General features: G+C 34.4%; 1 protein-coding gene across 2 annotated transcripts in view; it reads left to right on the top strand.

The window, feature by feature from the left end:
* Nucleotides 1-10,717: 10,717 nt before the first annotated feature.
* The window catches only part of PIAS1 (protein inhibitor of activated STAT 1), a 193,548-nt gene continuing 187,632 nt past the window's right edge, over nucleotides 10,718-16,633 (top strand). The window contains exon 1 of one of the 2 annotated variants that reach the window (XM_074294717.1): nucleotides 10,718-10,823. In XM_074294717.1, coding sequence (XP_074150818.1) covers nucleotides 10,788-10,823 — 36 coding nt within the window. In that variant the 5' untranslated portion in view covers nucleotides 10,718-10,787. The remainder of the gene's footprint in view (nucleotides 10,824-16,633) is intronic. The other variant, XM_074294711.1, reaches the window with a different exon arrangement.

Raw genomic sequence — 16,633 nt, 5'->3', positions numbered from 1 at the left:
TTTGTTATGCTTCTGATGAAGTAAAAATAAAAAAAAAAAAAAGGCAGAGGTATTGGGGCAGCTAGGTAGCACCCGCCCTGAAGTCAGGAGGACCTGCTTTCATATCTGGTCTCAGATATTTAACACATCCTATCTGTGTGATCCTGGGCACATCATTTAACCTCAATTGCCTCAGGAAAAAAAAGGCAGAGGTAACAATCATGATCTCATACAAAACAAAAGCAAGAAAACTTAATTAAAAAAATAATTAGAGAAACATTTTGATAAAAGGTACTATAGAAAATGAATTAATATTAATACTAAACATATGTGCACCAAAAAGCATAGCATCCAAATTCTTAAAGGAAAATTAAAAGAATTATAGGAGGAAATAGAGAATAAAACTATACTAGTGAGAGAACCTCAATTTACCCTCCTCAAATCTAATTAAATATAACCATCATACAAACTAGGTAAAAGTTAAGAAGTTGGATATGATAAACCTCTGAAGAATACTGAATAGGAATAGAACTAAATAATATATACATATACATTATATACACAAAAACTGGCCATGTATCAGGGTATAATAGCTTCACAGATAAATGCATAAAAAAAGAAATACTAAATGTATCCTTTTCAAAACACAATTCAATAAAAATACATTCAATACAGAGCCTTTGAAGCATTTATTAAAAATAATTGGCAACTAAATTGGTTGTTGTCCTTTGATTTCAAAGAGAACCAAAATTACAGCACCACATTAGAGTCACGTTTTAGTGTGTACAACTATGGTTAATCAGACCAAAACAAGCTCAGAATGCTCATATGGACATTTAGGATGATTCTCTAAATTTGAGCATCTCATGTTTCTTTTGAACTAATTCAATTTTGTTTTCCTTAGAAAGCACAACACCTCTGAAGAGAGCATGCCATGCTGGGCAGTCTTATCCCAGAATCTCCCATGTCACACAATCAATTCCAAAAATTTTAAGAGAAACTTTGAAAATATCCTTATATTTCTTTTTCTGATCATTATGTGAGTGCTTATCCCCTGTGTTTTCCATAAAATAGTCTTTTTAGCAAGCATATGTTTGGAAAACAAATAATGTGGCCAACCCATTTGAGTTGCACTCTGTAGTAGAGTTTGAATGCTTAGCTTGTTAATTCAAGAAAGGACCTCAGTATCTGGTATCTTATCCTTCCAATTGATCTTCAGAATCTTCCTAAAATAACTCAAATGGAAACAATTCAGTTTCCTGGCATGGCACTAGTATACTGTCCAAGTTTCATAGTCATTCAACAATGAAATCAGCACAACAGTTCTGTAGACCTTCAATTTGTCAGTCAGTCTAATACTGTCTCCCACACTTTCCTTTGGCATTTCCCAAACACTGAGCTAGCTCTGGCAATGTGTAGGTCAACTTCATTATCAATTTATACATCCTGGAAAATATTCTGCCAAAGTAAGTGGACATATCCACAACATAAATATATCTCCACACCAGCCTGGAGTCAGGAGGACCTGAGTTCATATCTGGCCTCAGACACCCAACACTTTCTAGCTGTGCAAGTCACTTAACCGCAATTGCCTCACAAAACAAAACAAAACAAAAACAAAAACGAACTTCTCCATCTGCTGTAAATAATGGTTCCACATATGGATGATGTGGTGCTGGCTGATGGAGCACCTGTGTTTTCTTGTTGTTTTGGTTAGTTGTTAGGCCAATATTAGCACCGGGAAAAGAGAATCATTTGAACTTCAAAAGCTGCACTAAGTGCACAATCATCTGCAAACAAAAAAATCATGTACCAACACCTCCTTCACTCTAATCTTGGCTTGTGGCCTAATCAAGTTGAAGAATTTACCAGTAGTGCTATAGTCATCGAAAGCGTTTAAAAACTTGCATGTTTAACCTATATTGGATTATTTGTTGTCTAGGAGTGGGGTGGGTTAGAGAGGGAAGAAGGAAAATTTGAAACACTAGGTTTTGCAAGGGTGAATGTTGGAAACTATCTTTGTGTACATTTTTAAAAATAAAAATAAAAACTCATGCTAAAAAACATGGGAACAAGTACACAGCTTTGTTTCACTCCATGGGTAACTGGGAAAGTGCAAGAGCACTGTCCATTATCCAGATCTCAGTAAAGCACACCATGACAAAATTGACATACAATAATTTTGAACATCTCGAGGCAACCAAATTTTAAAATTATTTTCTATAAGTCCTCACAGCTTGGTCAGATCTACAAATGTTGTAGAAATAGGCCTCTGTTCTGCTCCTGTATTTCTCCTGAAGTTTCCAAGCAGCAAATACCATATCAACAGGTTCCTTACTCTTTTCATATGGATGACAACCTTCTAAATGAAGGATCAGCCTGTTAAGGAAGAATCTGTGGGGTTGCTAGGTGGTGTAGTAGATAGAGTATCAGCCTTGAAGTCAGAGAACCTGAGTTCAAATCCAGTCTCAGACACTTAACACTCGTTAGCTGTGTGACCTTGGGCAAATCACTTAACTCCAAATGCCTCAGCAAAGGGAAAAAAAAAAAGATGATTCTAGCAAGAATCTTCTCAGCAATGATTAACAGATTCTTACCTTCTTTCCCCCATGTTCATATCCCAGGACAATCTGTTTCCTTTACCTGTGTAAAGATGAACAATGGAGGCATCCTTGAACTGAGGAATAATCTCCTCTTGCTATATAACCTGAAAAATTTCAATCAGCTTTGTGTGAGCAATTGACTCCCCACTTTGTACGTCTCTGTTATCAGTACCAGACTCTGCTTCATAAAAGAAACCTGATGGTGTTCAAAATCTTTTCTTCAGTTGGAACTTTAGCTAGTGAGAGATTAATTTCAATCTGAGGTAAATGGTGAATGGCTTCAGCATCGATATGACATTCTGAGAACAGTATGGAAGTGATCAGCCCATCACTCTAGGATCATGTCCTTATCACTAACCAATGTGGCTCCATCAGCACTGAGTAGTTGAGTTTCATTGTAGTTCTTGGGCACATAAATAGCCTTCAGTGCATCATAAAAGTGCTTTGTATTGTTACTATCAGCATAAAACTGAATTTCATCTGCCAAGAATTCTGCATCTCTATATCACCTACAATATTCACTTGTAATTTACTTCTGATGGAATTAAATGCTAACTTCTTAGAGATAGATGAACTATCCTGCTGGTAAATCCTGTGGTGTTCATTTTCAATTAGCAGCTTCAGAATTTCCCCATCATTTTTATCAAACCAGATGTTTGTGAATATTCTGATCCAAATGATCAAATCTAGTGCTATACAACAAATCTCTGAAAGGTGCCCACTCCTTTTCTTTTCCATTGTTGCCAACTGTGTGTTGGCTCAACTTTCTCTCCAAATTGACCACAAATTGTTCCCACTCAGAGAAGTAGTCTAATATATTCACTTTAATTTTTCTGGTAGTCATTTTGTCTTGGGGCAACTTTGTAAATTCAAATATTTAGCTTAGAGAGAATAAGTCTATGATCAGTCCAGTACTCTGCACATGTTGTCTTCATTACTCTCACATCTCCTTACAATCACATAGTCTATTAAATGTCAATGTAATGTGAAGGTACACCCATGAAATTTTACTGTGTTTAGGTAAATACAAAACAATGTTGATGATGAGATCATGTGATGCACAAACTTTCAGTAATAAGTGACCATTACTGTTGCTGTTTCTGACTCCTTTCCTCCTAAGAACTCCCTACCATGTCTAGTAGTCTGAGCCTACTCTCGCATCAAAGTCACACAGATTTATAATCTTGTCCTCTTTTGGCACACTGATGAAGGATCTCCAGAGCTTCATAAAATTTTTCTTTGATCTCATCAGGGTTTGCCATAGTAGGAATGTAGGTATTGATGATGATAGTGTGGCATTTTCCTGCAAATGGCAATCACATTGTCACGAGCCTGTAATTCACTCCTTTTGGTAAGCATAAAAGCTTGTTGACTAAATTAGTTCTGATTGCAAAACCTACCTCAGTTTCACAACATTCCCCTTCATTGCTGCCACCACAGAGAAATAAGTATCCAGCTCCAATTTCAGTAAAATGGTCTTCATTTTCCAGCCTTGTTTCACTTGGGGCTACTATTTGGATGTAATCCTCACTGAGTTGTCTTACAACAAGCAGTTCATCTTTCAGTTCTACTGGATTGTGCTGTTTATAAATGTATGCACATTCTATATACTAATGGTGAGTAGAATCATCTTTGCAGAAGTTTTCATATATTTTTTGTGTTTCAACCATAGGGTGGTATCCCCACCTGCCACAATTGGGAAGGGTTGGGTAAGCAGACAATTTTATGGCATCTTTTCGATCCCCTTCTTCATGCCATGAGGTGAGCAGTATGATCCTTAAAAAGCTGCTCTGACATACAGAGGGTAGTCAAATCCCACTGCTGCTTCTGGCTACAGCTTGGGCTACCTCTGTGCAGGATTGTAACTGTAGCTTCCAATGTATCTGAACCTGCTACTTCATCACTTGCCTATTGCAAAAGCATTTTGAAATAGGTAAAAATAGTAAATCGGTATGGGTGATATCTTTTGAATTTCAGTGAGGTAAAATTGCAGCTTCACTCTCTCTTCCAGAATCATCCCATTCCAAGTAGCAGGACAGAGTCAAGACCCCTGGTGATATCTTATGATGTATTACATGGCCTTGGCATGTTCAATGTGTGACCAAGCTCTAAGTGTATTCGATATTAGATACATTAGACATCTAATACATATCTAAATACAAATCTAAATACATATCTAATACATAATCCCAGCATCACAAGTGATTACAATAGCATTAGGTAGTTTTTATTTGGGGAGGGGGGTTGCTTCACCTGCTTTTATGGTCATTGGAATAAGCTGTTTTCATCTGCCCATTACAACAGAGGAAGTCTTCACATTTTGAGGTAGACACCCACCTCAGTCACCAATGGCTTTGAGACCCTTCAGTTACCCTCAATTTTGTTTAATCTGTCTGATGAAACAGTTTCCTTGGATGTGACATCTATATATGCTATAGCTTCTTGGAACCACAGATGAAGATTAGGTAGATCCAAAGAACACCAAAAGTGGGAAGCAGGCCAGAAAAGGGCTTAGTAGCTCTGAAACCACAGGTACTAGTCTTCCCTGAATACACCGTACATGCCAATTCTAATAAATCCTAAAGAATTAATGTATCAAAGAACAAGTCATTGACACAATCAATAATTTCATTAACGATAACACCAATAATGAGATAGCATATCAAAATTTATGGGATGTGGCCAAAGAAGTATAGGAGAAACTTTATATCTCTAAATATTTACATCAATAAAAGAGAGAGAGAACAGTTCAACAAATTTGGCAAGCAACTTCAAAAAAATAGAAAAACAACAAATTAAAAATCTCCAATTAAACATCAAAATAGCAAGCCAGAATATCAGAGGAGCAATTAATAAAATTGAAAATTTTATTTATTTTGAATTCCAGTTCCTTTTGATTGACTATTGATGCCCTTTGAGCAAAACCAGGAAAACAAATAACAGCAATATTATAAAGATAATCAATTGTGAAAAACTTAGAAACTCTGATCAGTACAATGATCTATTGGAACTCCAAAGGACTCATGATATAAAATGCAATCTACCTCCAGTTAGAGAAATGATTAATAATCTCAGATTGTAAATTGAAGCTTTTTTTTTCTTCTTTTTTTTATTTTCCTTGCTTTTGGGGTGGGTGGGAACATGACTAATGTGAAAATGTTTTACATGACTTCATATGTATAATAGGTATCATATTTCTTCCTTCTCAATGGGTGGAGGAGAGTCTGAAAGGAGAAAATTTAGAAATGAAGAGAAAAAGTTACAAGAACTATGATCAATACTGTAACAAGTCATGATTCCAAAGGACTAATGATAAATTATGCTACCAGTATAGTATGTGCATATAGATTATATATGTGTGTATGTGTACACATATGCATAAACATATATAGCTATATACATATATATATATATACATACATACACATACACACATATATATTCCTACAAGGCCTTGAAAGAATTTGTTTTGCTTGATTATGCATATTTGTTCCGAGAAATTTGTTTGTGTTTTCTTTTTTCTTCTTCATTAGAGTTGGGATGGGAGCAAGGGAAAATAAATTTCTGTTAATTTAAACAAATAGAAAGAGAATTGCTACAGATGTGGAATGTTGCATTGTTTTCTGATGAAGTCACTATTATTAGTTTTACTTAATTGTTTTACTTTGTTGATGAGACCTCTCACAAAGTGGACTGATCTGTAAATATTTGTAATGGAAAAATAATACATCAATAAAACTTTTAAAAAGGGAACATCTTACATGTGTTCTTTTATTAAAAGCCTTTGCTTTGAACTAATAGCATGCTCTGAATGACTAGAAAAAAAATTAAACACATTGGTAATCTATTGTTTTGAATGGATATAGATCCACTGAGGACTTTGGACTCCTGATAGCTATTCAAGGGACCTTATTGTGAAAGAAGGTATCCTTTTAATATATGTAAAGTCTTACATAAATATATGAACTTTTAAAATTTTCATACACTATAAATTGATTGTGCAATCTTTTGGCAAGCAGAGAGATGTAACAGCCAAAGATAACAATAGTTTGGAGTACAAAGTCAATTGCATAACATTTTGGGAGGAGGATGAGTGAAGGTCTCACAGTATCATTTCAGAAAATGTCAAAAAGTAGATGAGGAGAAAACAAGCTTGTTAAGAACTTAGTCGGATCACTTATAGAAAAAATGAGAAGATTATAGAAAATAAAAATAGAAAATAATTTTGGCCTTTTTTTGGTGACATTTTCATTAATTATGGAACCTACATTGAAATCTATTACTTCAGTACCAAATGCATTATAAGAAATAGAAGAAGATGAAATTAGGATGGGCAGCTGAATCCAACTAGATACATATAGAAGGAATTCACACTAATTTGATCATTTTAAAGGCACTCTTGGATTGGTGCTTAAGTTATTAGGGTGGAGGTAGGGTGAGGGGAGGAAGGAGGAAAAGATTTTGAAATGAATAGAAGAATTTATGGATGATAAATTTGCCAAAGTTAAATGGTATTGATTATTTAAAATTTTTATTATAAACTTGACATTTATTAAGAAACATGAATATTTCTATATACATAGAACATGAAAAAAGATTAGACATGAAACTGTGTTTATCACATATATTATTTTTTAAAGTAAACATCAAATTTAATATGGTAGAACCAACACCTTTCTTTTTGTTTGTGTCCCTTTCCCAGGTCATTTCTATTCTTTTCTGTATATTTTTAGATGTTTCATTAATGCTCTTTTTAAAAAATCATTATCACTACCTCCCATTTCCCCTCACAACATTCCCTGCTTCTTTATATAAAAGCTTTCTTTTGCAGCAAATAAGTATAATCAAATAAAAAAAACCTGTTTTATTCATCAAATCAGGAAATATATAATTTGTTCTGAATCTATAGTCCATTTATGTTAAGAATTGTGAAATGTTTCATCATTAGTTTTCTGGAGTTGTAACTGGTCATTACTCAGATAAAAGTTCTTATATTGTTCAAAGTTGCTTTTCTTTATATTGGTATATTCATTGTATAAATTATTCTTTTCATTCTTTTAACTTTCTTATCAGTTCATACAAGTCTTCCCAGGTTTCTCTGACTGTCCTTTTTCTCATTTCTTATGATGCAATAATATTCCAATGTTCATGCCTTATCATTTATTTATCCATTCCCCACTTGATCCACCTTGTTTTCATTTCTGTAGTTTTTGTATATATGGTTTTTTTTCCCATCTGTCTTTAATATCTTTGAAATATGAAGGCTAATAATGGTAGTGGTAAGCCAAATTGTATGCAAAGTTTAATAACTTCCTGGGCATAATTCTGAATACTTTCCAGAATAACTGGGCTATTTCACATTGCATTAGTATGCATTCCCACAACTCCTCCATTAAGTGTCATTTTTATTTCTCATCATCTTTGATCACTTCCATATATATCTCAAATTAAAACATTATCAGTAGTTTACTGAAAAGATTTCCCCCCACTGATTATTCTCCATTAACTTCATTGACTTCATTTGTACAAAATATTTTCAATTTTATGTAATCAAAAATATTCATTTTATCTCCTGAAATTTTTTTTAACCCTTGGTAAATCAAAAACACTTCCCTATTCATAGTTGTGAAAGGTATCTCATTTCCTAATTTCCAATTTGTTTATAATATCACTTTTTATATTTACATTGTATATCCACTTGAAATTTATTGTGGTATGTGGTATGAGTTATCAATCAATATACATTTATTAAGCATTTACTATAGAACAGGCATTGGCCTAGCAATGGAGATACAAAGAACAGTCTAAACCTAATTATTCCTATACTATTTTCTAATTTTCCCAGTAGTTTTGTTTATGTATTTGGGGGAGAGGTTGTTTTGGTTTAACTTTTTAATAGTGCATCCTTATCCCAGTAGTTGGTTTTATTGAGTTTATCATTATGTTCAGCAGCTATTGAATCTTTTTAACTTAATCTGCTTTATTGTTCAACTTTTCCATTTTTTTAACCAGTCAAAAATAATTTTTAATGATTATTTCTTTATAATATAGTTTGAGATCTGGTACTTCTAAGTTGTCTTCCTTCCCATTTCTCCCTGCCCCCTCTTTCCATTGAGTTTCTTAATCATTTTTCTTCCAGATAAATTTTATCATTATTTTGCTTAGTTCTACAAAGAAATCCTTTGGTAGTTTGGTATGGAATAGAATAAGTAAACTGATTTAAATATTGTTGTCACTTATATTACATTGGTATGGCCCAACACTGACATAGCAATGTAATCATCAATTAAATGTCTTCCTTAATTTCTGTTTAGAGTTTTTGGTACTATAGTCATATAATTCTTTGTTTGTATTTGTCTTGGTGGGTGGACATCCAGACATTTTATACATTTTGTAGTTACTTTTAAATAAAGTTTCTTTTTCTTCGTTCTTCTGAGTTTTGTGGGTAATATGGAAAGCTAATTAAAATCCTACTTGGTTTTAATCTCTTTCTAGTCTGGATATACAATAGCAGGATACCTTGTTCAGGGATCCATGGCTTCTTGCTCAGCTTCCTGATTGTTCAAATAAGGTTCAGGGTCCACCCCTGTCTTCTTCTCTTTGCATAATCTCCAAATTGGAGTTGACTTTATGCACTGTGTAATCCTGATAAACTCCAATTGGAGATTCTTAATTTTCATGGTGGTAGCTCTCCTATAATACCTCAATGCTTTTGCTGCTTAGATCTTATGCTGATTCTTTCCCTTGTTGTGTTAGAGTAGGCTGCATGGGTACTATTTTTGGCCTCTCTCTTACTGTTCTGATGTGGGCTGCTTGTGCACAATACTGTTCTTATTTCTTATTGTGGCTCTGGGGAAGGATTACTGGTCCCCCTCAATACATTAAAAGAATGAGAACATTTCCAGGATATTGGGTGAATCCTCTATGGAAGTTTTATGCAGAGACATTGGTAAGAATTGCAGAGAACAAAATGTTGACAAGAAGGTCCTATTTTGCATCAATGAGCAAAGTATCCACAATGGATCTTACCAAAGGTTAGAATTAGCATGATAATCAAAACACAAGAGATCAGATTTACTCATCCTAAATTGTACTCTTACTGACTAGTCCACATCTCTCTTCTTCTTTCCCCAAAGCTTAAGATCCTTGGAATCAAGAATGTGAGCAGAGTTGGACTTTATTCCAACTAGGCAGAGGTGCTGGGATTTCCTCAGGCCTGGAATCCAAGTCAGCAAATGGTGAAGTTATTCAAACTTGTAAGCAGGATTTCTGTTACTATGCAGAAAGTAGCAGCTATTTGGTCGAGTCATGTCAAATGAAAAGGAGAAAGGGATCAATGCAAGAAGCAGCAGATGAGATCCTGGGACAGAATGAAGGCAAGCTAAGCTTTTCACAGAAGTGAATAAGCTAAGAACAAGAAGATAGAAATGAGATATTCAAATTAATCAGACGAAAAATTAAGTACCAAGGTAAAAAGCAAGTGAAAGGAGTATGATCTTCATTCTGGATTGTGCTCAGGATTGGGGCTAGAAATGATTGAAAGTTTTATCTATTTCTTTTTTTCCCCAAGGCAATTGGGGTTAAGTAATTTGCCTAGGGTCACACAGCTAGTGTCTGAATTCAGATTTGAACTAAAGTTCTGCCTTCAAGGTTGGTGCTCTATCTACTGCAACATCTAGCAACCCTGGGGCTATGGGTTGGGGATGGAGGCCTCCCATGAAGGCAACTGAAGTTTTACTACCTGGAGAGCCAGAAAATGCTATGAAGAGAAGGTTCCTGCTCAGGGAAGGAACAGGAGCACCAGCTGAATTGTATAGAACTTGGACTTAGTTCTATACTTGTGTCTTAGTTACCTGAGACATATTAAACCAAATAGCCAAAAGGAGAAGACAGGACCTGAATTAAAAACCCTGAGTCATTATATGAATCGCTATGAATTGAGGTGAGTTTGTAGTCCAGTTAGGGAAAAATGATAAGAGCAGTAAATGTAGGAAAAACAAAATAATAATAATGACAATGACAATGACAACAATGATGATGATAATTACACTAACTCCTCAAAACCTGATCCATTGTCCATGTCATAGTTGGGGTGGGGGTGGGGCAGAGAAAAAGGCAATGGCAAAATAAAAGAATGCTCTCCACAGTGTTGTACAGCCTTGATAGTGTGTGGAAGATGTCAAGAACCCTGAAACAGAAACCAGAATGGGCTCTAACAATACCAGCCCAGGAAAATATGATGTAAGTGATGCTATGAATCTAAGGAACAGTCAGGGTGACATAGGGGTTCCAAGCCAGTCCTATTAAGAAACATTTTAATGATCATCCTGACCCTAAGGACAGCAGAGCAAGCAACATTATTTTATATTTCTGGTACACATCAGAAATACAAATATCCTGCCTGCTATTAATGCTTTAGTGTAGATAGCACTGACCATCCACCTATACAAACCACATTTGTATGTCCTAGAATGAACTGAAGATATGAAAATGTTCATAATATGTCAGCACTACACTAAAGTAAGTTGATTCGAGGGTAGGGGATGGAGAGAGATGAACAAAAAATCAATCACTGCACCTCACTTTAAGTAACTAACAAAATATTCTACTTCTGATACCTTTATCAGGTAAGCATACCTCTACGTACAGCAACCAATCTAAAGTGTCCATCTAATGCAGTGGTCCTCAAACTTTTTAAATAGGGGCCAGTTCACTGCCCCTCAGACTGTGGGAGGGCCGGACTATAGTAAAAACAAAACCTCACACTCTGTCTCCGCCCCTCAGCCCATTTGCCATAACTCTGCAGGCCACATAAATGTCCTCAGTGGGGCACATGTGGCCCCAGGGCTGTAGTTTGAGAACCCCTGATTTAATGTATCACCACACCAGTCCTGCAAGTTTTTATACAAAATGGCAAACTAGTTTAGAACCAAGTATTAAGTACTTGTCAGCTGAAGAGGAGAGAAAATAATTCTTGTTTCACCACCAAGGAAGAAAATTCTATTTTGTCTTTGCTTTTCATATGAAAGCTCAATTCTGATTCAGTGGTCAATTAAAAGGTTTTTTTATCACCTCTGTATAAGCCTAAAGGTAATATTTATAGTGTACTTGTGTGTACTTGCTCTGAATTGGGAGGATCCTTGAATACATCACTCAAACCCAAATCCTCATGGGGTTGATATTGGCAGAGCATAATACCCATGGTCTAAGGATTGTCCCCTCATCGGATAGTTTTCTTGTTCCACTGGAAATAGATCTAATTAATTATAAGCAAGGATTTTATAATGTTTTTGGTTTTTTTTATCAATGACACCCTCAGTGCAACCAATGTATTACAAAATAGTAATACAAGTCAAGCATAAGAAATAATTTAATTCCTAAACTTATATTAGATAAACAAAACTTAGAAAGATTAACACTTCTTCATCAAAAAGATTTTCTAGTAGCTGTTTTCAGAGAATAAGATAAACAGATTTTAAAACTTTCATAAGTATTTTGGGAACAAACACACACCTCTTTTAACAAAGCAATAGTGAAGACTGGCAATACATATTCTTTGCTAGATTGGTTGAATGTAACTGAAAGCATTTGATCTCCAGATAGAATCCTGTGAAACAGCTAAAATCCAAAAGTAGTAATAAAAGTTCCTCCAGGGGCAGCTAGGTGGTGCAGTGGATAGAGCACCAGCCTTGAATTCAGGAAGACACGAGTTCAAATTTGTTTTCAGACACTTAAGACTTCCTAGCTCTCACTTAACCCCAGCCTCAGGAAAAAAAAAAAAAAAAAAAAAAAAAAAAAAGTTCCTCCAAAAGCAATATCCACATGAATATAATCAACAACATGGCCACAAAGAATAAAAGAAATGACTGAATCTTGCAGAATGATTTATAGAAACAGAGGTTGTGATAGGATCAGAGTTTCCCTTTTCCATACAACAAAGATTTGTTTTCCATAAAAGGCAACAAAACTGTTCCTGGGTCTTGATTGGTCCCTGCTTCTTTTATAAGTTTCCTATTCATTTTAGGATCCAATAAAGTCCTAAGGAGTTAGGGTCCCTCCTATTTGATGAATTTCTAAAGATCACAAAAAGTCAGCATATCTTTTTCTGTTATCAGATACATTTCCACATAGAGGCAAGGGAACTACTTTTGAAGAAGCTAATACTCTATCCTTATCACATATTATTTATTATTTAAATGTTATTTATCACATATAATTTATTATTAAAACAACAGCTTAAGAGCAAAAAAAACTTTAAAAAATTAACTCAAAGTTGTTTTTCTTTAGAGTAGTTTTACTTTAGAAGTTGTTCTTATTCTACTCACTTCACTTTGGATCTCTTCATAAAGGTTTTCTCTGAAACTGTCCATTTTGTTTGTTTTTTTTTATAGTACAATATATTCTATTACATTCATATGCCATATATTGTTCTTTTCCCCTAATAGGTGGACACATTTTAGTTTTCAATTATTGGTTACTACAAAAAGATTTGCTCTAAATAGTTTTTGGAGCTTTGGGTTTTTTTTTTCCTCTTTCTTTGATCTCTTGACCTCAAAATATCCTTGAGTGTAAACTGTTTGCACTATTGTCTCTCTACCTAGGTTACTCTTACCTTCGGAATCCAATTCTTATTGTGCAACAAGAAATTCGGTTTTACACACATATATTGTATCTAGGATATACTGTAACACATTTAACATGTATGGGATTGCCTGCCATCTAGGGGAGGGGGTGGAGGGAGGGAGGGAGGGAGGAGAAAAATTTGGAAAAGAAGTGAGTACAAGGGATAATGTTGTAAAAAAAATTACCCATGCATATGTACTATCAAAAAATTATAATTACAAAATTAATTTAAAAAGAAAAAATAATATTCCATAACACTCATATACCATAATTTATTCAGCCATTTTCCAATTGATAGGCATCCACTCAGTTTTTAGTTTCTTGCCACTATAAACAGGGCTGTCCCAAACATTTTTGCACATATGGATCCCTTTCCCTCCTTTAAGATCTCTTTGGGATGTAAGCCCAGTTCAAACATTGCTGGATCAAAGGGCATACACAGTTTGATAACTTTTTGAGCATAGTTCCAAATTGCTCTCCAGAATGTCAGCAAATAAATTGTATAGTAACCAGAAAATCATTAAAGAAAAAAAAGTGTCACCTACAACTGTTCAGATATATATCATTGATCCATAAAAAATTTTAGGACTCTCTTTAATAACTGTCATCATGCTGAATACTCATAACCTCTAAATTACATAGATTGAAAAGCTTTCAAAGTAAAGAGACCTAGCAGAAAAATTAAAACCATATGGGAACAAGATGAGGGACATATTATGAAAATTTTCCTATCTCCTACAAGTTGTTCAAAAGATTCTTTCAGAGATAAAATTTATGTTCCAATACTCTTAATCAATTATAAGAAGCAGTTGTTTTATGCTCAAAGAGTTATCAAACTGTGCATACCCTTTGATCCAGCAGCGTTACTACTGGGCTTATATCCCAAAGAGATTTTAAAGAAGGGAATGGGACCTGTATATACATAGTGTATACATATATTGTATTTAACTTATACTTTAACATATTTAACATGTATTGGTCAACCCGCCATCTGGGGGAAGGGGTGGGGGGAAGGAGGGGAAAAGTTGAAACAAAAGGTTTTGCAATTGTCAATGCTGGAAAATTACCTATGCATAATTTTTTTTGTAAAAATTAATTAATTAATTTTAAAAAGAACTTTAAAAAAGAAGCAGTTGTTTTATCAACTAGTGCAATAATTTGCAGAACATTAAACAAGAAGGATATAGCTGGATAATGACTTAAATTATCTGAATTCCATCCAAAAAAATCAGAGATAATAGTAATAATTTTTAAAAATAACTTACATAAGTATAGCACTTTAAAGTATATAAAGTATTTTATAAGTATTATCTCATTTAATCTTCAACAGCAACCTTGTTGGGCAGCTACAACTTATTAATAAAGAAGTTAAGTGACTCATGATCATACACAGAAGTAAATTAAAGAGGGAAGTTTTAAATCTAAGTCTTCTCAACTCTAAATCCATCATTGATAGTAAACCTTTAAAAACAGGAATCATAATTTGAAACCTTTCAAAAAGGAATGGCAGCAAATAATTTGGGATTTTCCCAGATAAAGTTTGTGGGGTCTGCTAGTAAAATTCAATTTTGTGGTTCATTATTACAAGAAATTTTCTCTCTTTTTAAAGAAGAGGAAGGTGAGCTGAAATATACATTTAGCTTTACAAATCAGAATTTAGCCCCTTGAATCACATCTAAAATCAATTTAGTATTTTAAGTTGTTCTCATGAAGTCTTCCAAGATGGATGAACACTCTTGACAGGCTCTTTCCAGAGTAGGAGGGCTAACTTTGCCATTTTTATTGTCCTTTCTCAATATTCTTGGCCCTCTGTGATACTCTGTACTCTTTAAGTACCTTCGGCTTTATTTTACTTTGTGGCTTGGCTCTATGTCTAGAACCTCATTTTAAATTGGTCATGGCCCATTGCTATTGCTTCACATCTCATCCTTCATGTTTCTTCCTGTATTACTTTTCTAAGTTGTGAGATGGGATAATAAAGTCAAGATAAAATCACATCCAGTCATTTGCAGCTCTGAGAAGCTGGTATGTTGTTGTCAAAAGCTGGCTTGAAGCCATCCAGAGTAGGAAATGTTCTTCTATGTAACCAGCCTTATCGAAAATCCTAACTACTTCTTGCCAAAAAGGCTTTTTTTTTTTTTTTTTTTTCAAATTTAGGAAAATTAACATGCATTTCCCTCAGGCAGTCCTGAATGCTTCTAAAGGTAGAATCCTTACAAGGCTTATTGAGCTCATAAATATGTTCTTCCTTATAGGATGAAGTTGGCAATACTAACACTCTCTTATGAAATACCTGCATTTTAATTATGGAGCATAGTTTATGTATCCTTGTCATCAGCACTATCAATTAACATTAATTGAAGATCCACACTATGCTAACCATTGAGTACTAGGATAGGATCTGGACCTCTGATTTCTTTGGTACAGGGCTAGGGGAGGAATCTCTCTCTACCAGTGGAGGTTGACACTTTCTTTGTAACTTAGAGCTTAGTTTGTCTAGAGTATTGCAAGGCTAAATTAATTTACTCAGGAATTACATAGCCAATATGAGTCAGAGATAATCCTTGAATGCATGTCTTCCAGTCATCTCTCTTTCCACTATTCCACATTGCCTCTCCTCTAGTACATATTCATGTACTGTACATTCTCATGGAATTACTTGAGGCTTTTCACTATGGAAATAGTCTTTTAAAAAAAATTATTACATTCCCAATTCATGGAATAAAACAAGCATTTCTATAACACAGTACAATAATAATAATTTTAAAAGACTGTACATGAAATTACAAATAACTTTCTATTCCCTCCAAATACACAATAGAAGTATTGTGTAAATTTCTTTTTTCCTCTTTCTTTCTTCTTTCCCCTCCCCAGGTCTAGAGATGACTACCATTAGACATAAACAGATGTGTATGTATGTAAAATTATTTTACTCATGCCTCTATTTATCAATTCTTTCTCTAGATGCAGACAGTATCTTCTTCTTGAGACTGGCATCAATCTCTGAAACACTGATCAGTAATTTACTCAACTGTCTCAGAAGTATTTATGTGTGGCTTATACCAAAATAATCCCTTAATTAATTCAGACCCACTTCCCCCTCATCCAAATTCAGTTAGTGATTGTTGGGCCTTTTGTAAGCCAAAATGATGATAGGTGGGATTTCTATATTTTCAACCTTTCACTAGGGGAGGAGTGGAGTATTATAAGATATGCTCACAAATGTATCTTCAGTTCACGTATCAATCAGCCAGCAGATATTTATGGAGACTTCCTCTGTGTCCAGCCTTAAATATACTAGGTGCATATTATTAAAAAGACAAAAATTTACTCCTTCCCCTGCCAGAGTTTAGAATCAATTTGGAAAGGCAATCCGATTCAATTTATTTAATAAACTTTTGTTAAGTATCTATGTACAAGGAATAAGA

This window comes from Sminthopsis crassicaudata, chromosome 2, assembly GCF_048593235.1.
Source record: "Sminthopsis crassicaudata isolate SCR6 chromosome 2, ASM4859323v1, whole genome shotgun sequence".
Lineage (NCBI taxonomy): Eukaryota > Metazoa > Chordata > Mammalia > Dasyuromorphia > Dasyuridae > Sminthopsis > Sminthopsis crassicaudata.
This window is presented reverse-complemented; position numbering and strand designations above follow the sequence as displayed.